The sequence below is a fragment of the Plecotus auritus genome, assembly GCF_963455305.1.
Source record: "Plecotus auritus genome assembly, chromosome: 3".
Lineage (NCBI taxonomy): Eukaryota > Metazoa > Chordata > Mammalia > Chiroptera > Vespertilionidae > Plecotus > Plecotus auritus.
Genome location: NC_137772.1, coordinates 31,428,455 through 31,442,608, shown reverse-complemented (window position 1 = coordinate 31,442,608; position 14,154 = coordinate 31,428,455). Strand labels below are relative to the sequence as shown.

The following is a 14,154-nucleotide window of genomic DNA, read 5'->3' as shown; positions in this document are numbered from 1 at the left end:
CTTGTTGGTAGGTATGTATTTGATGTCATTTTGTTGTTCATAATTTTTATCTTTACCTTTTTCTTCTTCTTCCTCTTCTTAAAGAACACCCTTCAGCATGTCATGTAATCCTGGTTTGGTGGTGGTGAACTCCTTTAGCTTCTTCTTGTCTGTGAAGCTCTTTATCTGACCTTCAATTCTGAATGATAGCTTTGCTGGGTAGAGTAATCTTGGTTGTAGGTTCTTGCTGTTCATCACTTTGAATATTTCTTGTCACTCCCTTCTGGCCTGCATAGTTTCTGCCGAGAAATCAGCTGACAGTTGTATGGGTGCTCCCTTGTAGGTAACTAACCGTTTTTCTCTTGCTGCTTTCAAGATTCTCTCTTTGTCTTTTGCCCTTGGCATTTTAATTATGATGTGTCTTGGTGTGGTCCTCTTTGGATTCCTCTTGTATGGGGTTCTGTGTGCTTCCTAAACTTGTAAGTCTATTTCTTTCACCAGGTAGGGAAAGTTTTCTGTCATTATTTCTTCTAATAGGTTTTCAATATTTTGCTCTTTCTCTTCTTCTGGCACCCCAAAAATTCAGATATTGGTACGCTTAAAGTTGTCCCAGAGGCTCCTTACACTATCTTCATATTTTTGGATTTTTTCTTTTTGTTTTTCTGGTTGGGTGTTTTTTGTTTCCTCATATTTCAGATCTTTGGTTTGATTCTTGGGGTACGTTGATCTACAGTTGAGTTTCTGTATATTCTTTATTTCAGACAGTGTATGCTTAATTTCTGACTGGTCCTTTTCCATTTTTTTGGCATTCTCTTTAAGGTCCTTGAAGGTCTCACTAAGCTCCTTGGAGGTCTCATCAAGTTTCTCGGTGGTTTTTAGAAGATTCTTGAGTAACCTTATAAATGTGATTCTGAACTCTGTGTCGTCCATTAGTTTGCTTTCCTCCATTTCTCTCATTCGTGACATGTTTCTTTGTCTCCACATTTTGCTGCTTCCTTATGTTGATGGAGTGGCTTTGTGTGGTAGGTGACCTATAGGGGCCAGTAGCTCAGCCTCCCCAATCACCTGAGGTGGACGCCTTTGGTACACCCCTTTGTGGGCTGAGTGCAAAGTCTTGGTGTAGTTAAGCCTTGATTGCTGTTGGTACACTGGGAGGAATTGACCTCCAGGCCAATTGGCTGTGAGGACCAGCTGTGTCTATAATGGAAGAACTTCTGCGCTGGAGACACGCTTATGGTGCAGGACTTGTTTCAGTGGGGCTTTGGTGCTCACTGAGTCTGCCTCTTGAATGTGTCACTTATGGATCTGAGGAGTTGAAATCTGGTGTCTCACACTGACCACTAGGTACACTGGCTTCTGGATCTCCAATGGGGTGCAGGTCAGCTACTGTCTGAGGCCACCCAGCAGGAGCTACAGCAAGAACTACAGTTTTCTCCTCTTTGCTTGGGGTTTGGAGGTTTTGGAGCTGTCTGACCCGGGCTGCTAGGTTAAGCTGCGATAGGGCAGGCCATTTATATGCTAAAGCCGCTGCTTGGAGCTTGGGTGGGTTCGTAGATTGTGCAGGGCGGGGTCTCAGGGTGTGACTAGGCTAGGGCGTGGCAAACAGCAATGGCTGCCAGTAAGCCGGCTCTGGGGCTCTGGGTCTCCGACCGTGTCCCCGCGTCCAGCGCCCCAGCACAATAAACAATTGTTCCTGCGCGCAGCCCTGCAAGCAAGCCTCCCTCACTTTCCGACCCCACGGCAGATAGTCCAGCTTCTCCCCGTAGGAGTTTGGTTCCCCCGCGTCTCCCCAGAAACGAGTTCGGAGTAATCGGGAGCTTATCTCCCTTGGGGTTGAAAACAGCAGCGCTCTCAGATGCCCGTCGCCAGCCCGATTCGCGCGTCTCTGTACCTCAGCTTTTCAGTGCTTGTGCACCCCTCAATGCTGTTTGCTCTTTCCTTCTAGTTGTAGAACTTCCACTCAGCCAGCTTTCCCGTGGTTCTGGGTGATAGATGTTCTGTCTTTTAGTTGTAGTTTTGAAATTGTTGTGCGAGGCAGCAGTTTAGGTGCTTAACTATGCCGCCATCTTGGTTTCTCCCATCCTCACAGTTTAAATTTGTACGTTTGATTGGAACTTGAGGCCAGCCTTCCAGAGGGCATGCCAGGTGTCTTCTTGATGCAGTCAGGGCACCTGGTGGTAGTGAGACGTTAGGAAGCCTGCCAGCCAAGAAAGACCGCTTAGTGCTGGTTCCAGTCTTGCCTCGCTGACCAATGTCTCAGGGTTCTGAGGGGAGAAGTCACGTGGAGTTTGTTGGGCATCATCACACATTCTATCTAAGATGAATACCTAGAAAGAGAGGCCACTGTCTCTATTTTGCCGCCCTTGGGAGAATTTATTATAACGCACATCTTCATTCTTAGAGCACCATGTGGCATAACTTTCTTTTTGTCTGTACCACAATTTAACAGTGAACAGTGTGACTGGTGTTTGTTGGTTCAAGACTGGCTAGATTAAGAATTGCATCATAGGGACTAAGTGTGTTTTCACTGCCAAGTGTACAGAGAACCAGAATTTTAGAACTTAGAGCTGATCTAGTCTAATCCCTTCATGTTACTGCTGAGTACAAAAATGTTGAGCCACTCCTCCATAGTTTCACAGCCCGGCAGCAGCAGGACACACGCGTGACCGGGAGGGAGTGATTGTAATGGTGGTGATGAAACCAGCCATTCTCCAGGAGTGCCCTCTTTGTTGTATTCTCTTCAGCTTTTGAACATTTAATTTTAGCCTTAGAATTGGACATTTGTTCAGAAAACAACATGCAGAGCTCACCGGGGTCTTAATCTGAACACAGAAATGTCCCCTGCCTGTCAGTGCCCTGTGTAAGATCACCGGTCACTTCATGACTTCAGAGCATGTAGTTCCTCTGTGTCCCGCCTTGGGCTCCGCTGTGCTGACTGAGCTATGTCAAGGGGAAGCGTAGCTTCACTGACCTTTCAGTCCATGAGGGGAAACCTGTTACTAGAAGCAAGGAGCTTAAAGGAACTGGTTGTTCCATCCCCAGGAAACTGTATAAAGGCAGCGTTGTTGTACAGGGGTTAGCTTTCATTTAGCTAGTATGTGGTCCATTCAGTCATCCTGCATATCTCGTCCCACAGGCAGGAATGGTGTTCTGACCTGTATTTGTTGAAACGGCACTGCACTTTTGAGTTATGTTTAAGATGTTAAATTGTTACACTAAAAACAATAAGGATCTACTAGACAGGGTTGAGAACATGTGTTAGCCTTAATAAAATACATTCTGACTCAGCCTCCCTGGAGACGGGTGCGCTCTGTCCCTGGCCAGAGTGCCGGGAAGCACCAGCTCCATGCCAGGCACCGCGGCGTGACCCCTGGGAAGATTTGGGCTTCCAGAGTCAGTACTAGGGCTGAAAGCCAACTGCTATCTTTGAAGTTTAGAAGAAAGGTTTTCTATTTTTGTATTAAAATTTATATTTGTATGCCTTTCCTTTTCTGGTTCATTTGTTATATATTCTTTGTCAGTGTCACTTCCTGAATCCACAGGAATGAAAAGCACGTCTTTGGCCATGCTCTGAGAAAGAAAGGGATGTCAGAGACTTTTTTTTATTTTCGTAACTTTCCTAGCCAGAGGTTTATTTATGAAGCTTTTAGGCAGGTTTTTAAAGTAAATATCCCTCATGGGTGGCCTCACCCAAAATGGGGAGGCTGCAGGGAGATGAGAGGGCCTGAGGAGGGAGGGCTCCCGCATGCTGGGCCTTCAGCAGCCCCTCGGTCCTATGGAGCAGTAGGCCCCTTGGAGGGAGCCACAGGCCAAGCTCCTGCCAAGGAAGAAACCCTCGGCTCATGCCCAGTGAGGTAGGCGGCTCATGGGCCGTTTCTGTCCAGGGATCTTGTGCCATTTCCGGCGTCCCTGCTGAGCCTCTCTGAAACATGGGTGGAGTCACAGAGGCGATTTCTCTTTATTCTTTAGTCACATGGACTGTCCCACAAAGTTGGGCCCTCATGAAAGGAAATGTGGGTGGAATTTGCTAAGAGAATGCGCAAGCATGCTGCTCCGCGGATGCTGTGCTCCACAGGTAGGGGGAGCGGTAGAGAGGGGACACATGAAAAGTCTTATTCCCGAGAAGTTGATAGATGGGCAAAGGTGATGATAGTATAAGCCAAAAAAAAAAAAAAAAAAAAAAGGGTGGAGGTGGGGTAATGCAAGACTTATAATAGCCTTAAATAATAGAAATGCTGGGTTTCTTGTTACCCCTCTCTTTTTGGCTTTGGAAAGTGAGGGTTCCCTGAAGCCGCAAAGGGTGGACCCAGACAGAGATGGAGAGCAGAAGGAACCTGTGCCACACTGGGAGCTTGGCCATGTATTTTGTGGCCCAGTTCATTCCCGACAACTCTGAGGAAAGTGCTGTCATGCCCTTATGGAGGAGGAGGTTCAAGCTCAGAAACTTGCCTGAGTCTCTTGAGTGTCTCAGCAACAACTGAGCCAGACCTTTGACTCCGATGCCCATCACACTGACGTTCTCTGCAATTAGAAAGGTGTCCCTCTCCTTCCCAGCACTGTACATCATACCCAAGGGAGGCTGATCTCTTCAGAGTTCCTTTCCGGAATTGGGATGTGACGCCAGGACCCTGTGCTGGGGTGCTAGTCTGAAGGAGGGCTGGGGGGGTACATGCTTTGGCTGCTAGTCTGAGGGGGAAGGCGCCTAGGACCATGTTCTGGGGTGCTAGTCTGAGGGAGGGCCAGGACCCTGTACTGGGGTGTCTATAAGAGTCTGCATTTTAGCCTCAAATCAGTCACTATAGTGTTGTTATTAGGCACTTAAGTGCTCATGATAGCTTACGGTCTGGTTGGGTGTTTTTAAAGGATCCTTCTATTCAGAAGATATTTACTTAATCCTCATGTGCACAGCACTCTGAGTAATACAAAGATGAGTCAGACGCAGTCTCCTCTCTTTCCAGGAAAGCCTTATTGATAGAGACACCTGAAATGGTTGAATAATTCTTCTATTCTGTCTTCGAGATTTTACTCTTTTTTTCATTAACGACCTTTCCCCAAATTTCTGTCCATCATTGTCTTTTCTCTTTTGGAAGCCTTAAGATTTTGCTGTTGTGTTCTGTTTTTTACACGAACCCACCCCATGTCATTTCCACCGTAAATCAGCTTTTTCAAGGCTGCCCCTCAGCTCTCACTGGGAGTGCAGAGTGCCCACTCAGGCTGTTTCCTCGAAGAATTGGGCAGGGATCGGAAGCACTTAGCCCATAAGCGTTGAGTAAGATCGAGGTGGGGTGGCGATCTCTGGCAATGGCAAGTGGGGCTCAGCTCTTCTCCGTGGCCCTGCGGGAAGCTGTAAGTTCATATGGACAAGTGTTAAAGCCAACACTCCAGGGAAGAACTTTCCCACCCACCGTCTGAGGTACTTGTGCTAACGCCACTCCGTTTTCCACAGTGTGCTGGAGAAGAGAATTGGGTCGACAATCGGACCATTTATGTGGGACACAAGGAGCCCCCCCCAGGTGCTGACGCCTACATTCCGCAGAGGTACCCAGATAACAGAATAGTCTCCGCCAAGGTAACCTCCTTGTCTTTATTAACTTCCTTTGGGGAGCATTGGGATTTTCTGACAGCAGTTAGCAACCCTAATCCGAGAACTGCCTTTACAGCTGCTATCCACTCCCAACGGAGGGCTGTGATTGCAATTTACACAAGGCTTGTGAACTCGTTATCCCTCTGCTTGTCCCCAAAACACTGTTCAGACTTGCCAAGATGTAACAGCACATTTTCTCCATTTCTCTTAATTATATCATGGATATAGTGTCACATTGGAAGTCTAGGATATTCACTTCCTACTACTGCCACTTATTTATTTGCCGTCTGGCCATGTGCCCATCACAAACCACCCCAGGCTGAAGTTTCCTCATCTGTGAATAGAGACGATGTTAGATGCCTCCAGTGAAAGGGTGTGTGTGCAACCACCTTGTAAACAAAAACACCAAATCCATGTCAGAGTCTGTCAACTAGGTGCAATAAATGCAAAGAAGAAGAAAAGTGATTAGAATGTCATCATGTGAACAAAGTGCCCTGTTTTTGTTGACTAGGGTGGGACTGCAGAGGCGTATTTTACATATGGAGAGCGTAACCTGGTGAATGGGTCTTGAGAATAGGGTGGAGAATTTTGTAGTTGGCTTTTGACAAAAAAAGGTAAATGATGGCTTTCAGGATTATGGAGAACTTTCCTTTTAAGTGGCTACACACATATATCCATGAAGGCATACACACATTCCTGGTGCCTGCATACAAGTGTCCATGAAGGCATACACACATTCCTGGGTGCCTACACACATGTGTCCATGAAGGCATACACACATTCCTAGTGCCTGCACACATGTGTCCATGAAGGCATGCACACGTTCCTGGGTGCCTACACAAATGTGTCCATGAAGGCATACACACATTCCTGGGTGCCTACACACATGTGTCCATGAAGGCATATACACGTTCTTGGGTTCACTAGCTGTATAGATCTGGGATAGACTGACTGAATTCACATGTGAGTGATCAGGTGTGTAGATCTGTGTGGTCCACCGACTTCATTCTTCTATGAGCTATCAAAGAATGTTTGTTAAGAATACTTGCAAACAGAAAAACATTATTTTTCAAGGCAGTTTTTTTTTTTTTTTTTTTATAATATATTTTATTGATTTTTTACAGAGAGGAAGGGAGAGGGATAGAGAGTTAGAAACATCGATGAGAGAGAAACATCGATCAGCTGCCTCCTGCACAGCTCCCACTGGGGAGGTGCCCGCAACTATGGTACATGCCCTTGACCGGAATCGAACCTGGGACCTTTCAGTCTGCAGGCCGACGCTCTATCCACTGAGCCAAACCGGTTTCGGCTTCAAGGCAGTTTTTTAATGGAATTATTTTATTTTAAAACTGCAGTACATAATAATAGCAGCTTCAATCTCGAGAAACACAATGTGGTTAATTGCTCGTAAACAAAATCTCAACCAAATAAATCGAGTACGCAGTTACCCAGATATGATCTATGAAAGGAGAAATAAAATGAAGGGAAACTCCACATCCAAAAACGCGTCTGTCCAGCAGTGACATTTATAAATCTAATGCAGTCTCAAGTAGCGATGACTAAAGATGATTTCTACGCACATATGTACCCTCCCAACCCACTAGTGTGGCCAAAAAAGAAAAAATCGCAAAAACATTTCTTTTTAAAAAAGGGTTTTTAAATTTTTCAATTGCAATTGCACGCCCCCTACTGGGGATGGAGCCCGCAACCCGGGCATGTGCCCTTGACTTGAATCAAACCTGGGATGCTTCAGTCCACAGGCCGATGCTCTATCCACTGAGCCAAACCAGCTAGGGCCCTGTGACTATTGTTACAATTGGCAATTTGTACTTCTTAATCCCTTTACCTTAATCCCTTAAGCACCCCCAACTCCTTCACATCTAGCAACCATCAATTTATTCTCTGTTATTTGTGAGTTTGTCTCTGTTAAAAACATTTCTTAAAAATCTACTCCTTTGCAGCACAAATGCACCAGGAAACGGGGCAGTGCACTGAAAAATATTAAAATGTTGTGCCAGTGTGAACTTGTCAGGACAGGAGCTGGGGAACAGGTGATGGGGTGACCTGCCCACGCTGCGCAGTGTCTAGTCTGGGTAGGATGTTTGTCAAAGCACTTCAGCTGCTGATAAATGCCTGTACAGCTGCTTTCTCCCTCCGGGGACAAAGCTTGTCCTCGACCCTTTCAGCCCCAGGTCCTCCAGGAAATGTGGCAAGTTCTGTACAAGGCTTTGTGGAGGAACTTTCTGAAACCCAAAGCACCTCGATGACTGCAGGCATCAGAGGGTCTTTTTGATGCAATTGGCAGAATATGGTTGGGGGTTGAAAGCCCCTGTCAGTGTTTTGGGGAAGAAAACTGAAAGCAGTGATTTCTAAATCCTATCCCCTTTGATTCAAGTTTCAGAACCAATTTATTATTTTCCTATTTTTCTTTCAAATATTCCTGCAGCCGATAGCCAGCAATAATTTTGTGATGTTTTATCTTCCCTCCTCACTCTGCAGCTCACCACCCTTTTGCCTGGCCTATCTTTTCTCTCCCTGCATGGTACCTGCCTGGCCCCAGCTGCCCTACATGCATGGGAGCCCCCAAAGCCTCCTGGGTTGCTGACAAAGGAAACTCTGTGCTGGACATTGGGTTTGATAAGGACTTGCAGGTTGCTGGGGGCCTTTTTGAAACTGTTTTCTGCTCAGGAAAACTCCTTCATACCAGGAAACTCTAGAGTAGGAACTAATAGAATTAAGTCAACATCCTTTCAGGAGGTGCGTCAGGCTAAGTCCCCACAGAAGAGGGGTTGAGTGTTGGGTAAAGTACTCATCCACTTTCATCTCAGCTCAGAGTGGACGGGGGACTGTGCTCTCCAGTTCATGTGTGTGCAGAGAATGATCTGCATTCCTCAAAAAGCAGGAATCCTGGCTTTCTATCAGTGGATGAAGGTGTATCAATTAAAGGGAAAGTTATGTGCAACATCACATCACCTCTATTGCTAATCATATTCGTCGCGGAAGAGGACCTCAGAAAGATGAGGACTTAGACTGTAAGTCAGTAGCTGGTTGGACAGTGGCATTGATTTAGATCCACTAGGGTAGAAATCCAGAGTACGATATTGTTTTCATTTAAAAACAGCGTAATATATATTAAAACTACAATTTAATTAGCAAAATATAAGTTTAGAAGCAGGTTTGGAAAATATGTTTGTGGTAATATATCTATGTTTTCTTGGGAAGAAAACTTTTATTTCTACTTAAAGAAAAAGATTGCTAGCTAAGACTTCTTCAGGGCACAAAAGCATGTGCTCAGGAAGTCTCATTTATCACGGGCAAATTTATACTAGGGGATGAAAAGGCCAATCTAATTATGTTAAACTTCTGGCCTGTGGCATAAAAGCACGGTCATTGGTAATCAGTGATTGATTTGACTTCCATTTCCTTTTTGGGGGAGGCACACCAGACAAGTGTCTGATAGAAGAAGGAAAACTAAGAAATTGCTCCTCAGCATGACCCCCTTCCTTCCTTTCTGATCACATGCAGAGCTCCCCGCCCAGGGCCTGAGTTCGCCGGGCAGCAGGTCCTGGACTCAAGAGAACGATGGAGCACTGCTTTATCAATTTCACAAAACTGTACTTTTGGGCACAAAATTCATGTGGTTTCCAGCTCTGCCCTAAGATGCTGCATACTATCTAATAAAAGAGTAACATGCAAATTGACCGTACCTCCACTACATCCACAAGCCAATCAGGAGCGAATATGCAAATAAACCCAACTAAGATGGCTGCGGCCACAGAGAGCAGGAGGGAAGCTTGGGTTTCCCCGGCGATGGAGGAAGCCAAGCTTTTCGCCTGCCCTTGCCGGCCCAGGCCTCCACTCCAGGCTACAAAGTTTCAATTATAGAAGATAAATAAATCCCAACAGAAATGGCAGCAGCCACAGAGCTGGAGAGAGCAGGAGGCTAGGGTTGCCCCCGGTGATAGAGGAATCCAAGCTTCTGCAGCCCTGGCCTGCTTTGGCCTTCGCTTAAGGCTATAAAGTTTCAATTATAGAAGATAAGTAAATCCCAACAGAAATGGCTGCCACCACGGAGCAAGCAGAAGGCTTGGCTCTGCTCCAGGCTACAAAGTTTCAATTATAGAAGATAAATAAATCCCAGATACCAGGGCCTCCCCTTGGGTCGCCGGGGGATGTGGCCAGCCTGAAAACCACCATAGGCCCCTCGCCCAGGCCGCTCCATGCCCCAAGGCAACCCCCACCCTGATCCAGGACACCCTTCAGGGCAAACCAGCTGGCCCTCACCCGTGCACCAGACCTCTATCCTATCTAATAAAAGAGTAATATGAAAATTGACCATCACTCCAACACACAAGATGGCTGCCCTCATTTGGTCAAAGATCCTGCCCCCATGTGGACATAAGATGGCCACCACAAGATGGCCAGCAGGGGAGGACAGTTGGGAGGGACCAGGTCTACAAGGGAGGGCAGTTGTGGGTGATCAAGACTGCAGGGGAGGGCAATTAGGGGTGACCAGGCCAGCAGAGGAGGGAAGTTGGGGGTGACTGGGCCTGCAGGGAAGGGCAGTTGGGGGGTACCAGGCCTGCAGGGGAGGGCAGTTAGGGGTGACCAGGCCTGCAGGGGAGGGCAGTTAGGGGTGACCTGGCCTGAAGGGGAGGGCAGTTAGGGGCAAACAGGCTGGCAGGGGAGCAGTTAGGCATCAATCAGGCTGGCAGGGGAGTGGTTAGGGGGTGATCAGGCTGGCAGGCAGAAGTGGTTAGGGGCAATCAGGAAGGCAGGCAGGTGAGCAGTAGGGAGCCAGCAGTCCTGGATTGTGAGAGGGATGTCCGACTGCCCATTTAGGCCCGATCCTGGTGGGTTGGTGCTATCGGGCCTAAATGGGCAGTCGGACATCCCTTGAGGGGTCCCAGATTGGAGAGGGTGCAGCCTGGGCTGAGGGACACCCCCCCCCCCCCAATGCACGAATTTCATGCACCGGGCCTCTAGTAATTAAATAATAGGCTCTGGCTGTACTATCACTCCATACCTTCAACACAACTAAATAACTCTTGACTATTGGCAAGGGAAAATTACCTCTGCCAATTAGATATGGGCAGTGTTCTTAATGACTTCCAAGTTTATCATGTCATGTAAGATCTAAAACAACCCTGTGAAGCAACTCTTACTTATTAAATCCAGCCTATTCCACCAAGCCTCAGAACAAAGTGGATGAGCCAGTCCTTAAGCCGCGCACCTGACCCTGAGCCCAGCACTCTCTCTGCAGGGCCAGCACTACCTCGCTTACTGGGCCATCATGATGCTCACTCACTTTCTAACTCAGTAATCCAGAATTGGGGCATAATTTTCTACATTCCCGTCTCCCAGTCATAAATGAAAGAGAAACTTTAAGTCCATGTGAGTTGATTGTCTCTCATAGAAGACCAGTGACAGGCCTCCAGTGCGTTTTTAGAACTGTCTCGTGCACACCTGTGGTGCTGGATCCACTTTCAGGTACAGAATAGCCGAGACTTAGGGCAGTTTCCAGGTGCTCTCATTTTACTTTCTGGCAGCTGGCAAAGAAGAATAGCACCCAGGGCTTTTTTCTTAGAGTTTTCTTTCACCACATGACTAAAGGTAGACCAAGTGAGACTGTTCTCTTTGTCATGAGCCATACTCAGTGAGCAAGCCAGAACCAGAGGTACTTATGTGTAGAGCAGAAGAGATTGGACAGTAAGAGATCAACCAAAGGACTTGTATACAAGCACATAAGCATAACCAATGGACACAGACATTAGGGAGGCAAGTGCATGTGCTGGGGGGCAGGAGCAGGTGGGGAGAGGTCAATGGGGGAAAAATGAGACACATGTAATACTTTCAGCAACAAAGAATTAAAAAAGAGAGAGAGAAAGAATGGACAAAACTGAGCTCAGATGCTCATGAGGCATTCTCATCTCCGGGCTAATGACACACAGAACAAATGCAAAGACTCTTCGAATGTAGTTTTTTTGTGATGTGAAATAAATCCCAGGAATAGTAATTGTCTTGTATAATTCAACATTTCCCAAAATATCTTATTAAAGTAAAGAGAGGATCTCTGGTAGACTCAGACTTCTCAGTTTTCTTATAGCAAGAAAAGGCCCTTTTTATTCAATGCCTACAGCTCAATCCAGGGGTTTCTGCTATTAAGTACTGACTATATACAACAGGAGGGAGGAGTTGGTAGCTGAATTTAGGTCAGTGTTTTATTATTCTTTGTAGTACACAAAGCATTACATTCTATTGTGGCCCGAATGTCTAAGCAAATATTTAGATGATTACCATTTAACAAGGATGAAAATTGTATAGTTGGCCCACTAATATCACTTTTCCAGCTCTTATATATGTAATTTTATTTCATTTTATCCATATGTTACTGTTAGTGCAGTCATGAATGTTTAAATTATCTCGATTGGTTTTCAATTTTCTTATACATCATCAGGAAATAATAATCTTCTTTTGACCATATTAACATATAATCAAAGTAATAACTTATTATAGTAATTTATTCTATGAAATGAGGAAATTACAAAACTTAATATCAAAGCTATAGCATGGGCCTTCTATGCCTGATTAGAATAAAGAAACCATTTAACTGATTTTATTTTATTATTATTTTTTAAAATATATTTTTTTTATTGATTTCAGAGAGGAATAGAGAGGGAGAGATAGAAACATCAATGATGAGAGAGAGAGTCATTGATTGGCTGCCTCCTGCACACCCTTCACTGGGGATGGGACCTGAAACCCAGACATGTGCCCCAACTGGGAATCAAGCCAGGACCTCCTGGTTCATAGGTCAGTGCTCAACCATTGAGTCACACCGCTTGCACCTTTTAACTGATTTTAAATTCCAAATTTGTGCAGGTTACCTGGCCGACCAGAAGTTAAAATTAAAAACACAACATCATTTACATTAGCACCAAAAGGAAAAGTAATACATTCTTAAGTATAAAGCCTACAAAATATCTATATGAGAAAAACTATAAAACGTTGATGAAAGAAATCAAAGAAGATTTAAATAAATGGAAAGATATTCCATGTTCATGAATAGGAAGACTCAATGTTGTTAAGATAATGAGTTCTTCCCAACTTAATCTATAGATTCAACACAATCCTTACCAAAATTCCATCAAGTTATTTTGTAAATAATAGCAAATTGATTCTAAAGTTTATATGTGAAAGACTGAAAATAGCCAGCGCCATATTGAAGGAGAAGAACATAGTTGGAAGACTGATACTACCCAACTTCATACTTTCTATCAAGTTGCAGTAATAAAGACAGGTGGTATTGGTGGAAGGGTAGATGAGTAGAACAGTGGAACAGAATGGAGAGCCCAGACGTCGGTCCACATAGATATAGTCAGCTGATTTTCGACAAAGGAGCAAGGCCAATGCAGTGGAGAGAGAAAAGTCTTTTACACAAATGGTGCTGGAACAAATGGACTTCCATGTACGAAAGAAGAAAAAGAAAATCTAGATATTGATCCTGCATTTTCACAAAATGTACTCTAAGTAGATTGACGATAGCCCTAAATCTTTTTTTTTTTTTAATATATTTTATTGATTTTTTTACAGAGAGGAAGAGAGAGGGATAGAGAGTTAGAAACATCGATGAGAGAGAGACATCGATCAGCTGCCTCCTGCACGCCCCCTACTGGGGATGTGCTCGCAACCCAGGTACATGCCCTTGACCAGAATCGAACCTGGGACCCTTCAGTCCGCAGGCCGACGCTCTATCCACTGAGCCAAACCGGTTATGGCAGATAGCCCTAAATCTTAAAACACACAACTAAAAATGTCCTAGATCAGTGGTCGGCAAACTCATTAGTCAACAGAGCCAAATATCGACAGTACAGCGATTGAAATTTCTTTTGAGAGCCCAATTTTTTAAACTTAAACTATATAGGAAGGTACATTGTTATTAACTTAATTAGGATACTCCTAATCTGGTCTTTGCTAAAAACTCAAGGGGCCAAAGAGCCGCATGTGTGGCTCGCGAACCACAGTTTGCCGACCACTGGGATGGGGAACCACTCCTTTGTTTTCTCACTCATTAATGAACTTCATTATGAACTTGTGAATATAAATTAGAATAGAAAATGGAAATTCTCTGTATATTCTCTAAGCAGTCAGAAACTGAAGGCAAAGAAGCTTTTTCTTTAAACTATAGATATAGAAATAGGTGAAATAGATGTAAAAACCCAATTCAGAATATGTTGGATAGTTTAGGGCCATTCAGTTTTCAGGAACTTGTGTTTGAGATTCTGGTACTAAAGGAGGGCTTGGTAGGAGGGCTTGGTCTCTGATGTCTGGGTCTGCGATGCCACACACTGCCCAGCTGGAGCTGATGTAGGTTCTGTTCATTATACAGACAGAGGGCAAGGGTCACCATGCAGATTGGGCAGAGCCCTTTCTCACTCATTAGACTATCCTCATTAAAGGCAAAAACTTGACAAATGGAATTTTAAAAACCATTTCCATGCTTGATGCTCACTGTAGATTGAGGACATCTGGGACATTGTTGTTTTCAGCACAAAAGTTAGGGAAACTCTCCTCCTGAAGCAAAATTGCAA

The 14,154-nt window shown here is 45.0% G+C and overlaps 1 protein-coding gene across 5 annotated transcripts in view; it reads left to right on the top strand.

Annotated features, from left to right (window-relative positions):
- Positions 1-14,154, top strand: part of ATP11A (ATPase phospholipid transporting 11A) — a 142,633-nt gene that overhangs the window by 61,050 nt on the left and 67,429 nt on the right. For all 5 annotated transcript variants that reach the window (XR_013960194.1, XR_013960195.1, XM_080661614.1 and 2 more), the window contains exon 2: positions 5,426-5,548. Coding sequence is in view for 3 of the 5 variants with exons in the window: in XM_080661614.1 (XP_080517740.1) it covers positions 5,426-5,548 (123 nt within the window). In the remaining 2 variants the exon portion in view is untranslated. The remainder of the gene's footprint in view (positions 1-5,425; positions 5,549-14,154) is intronic.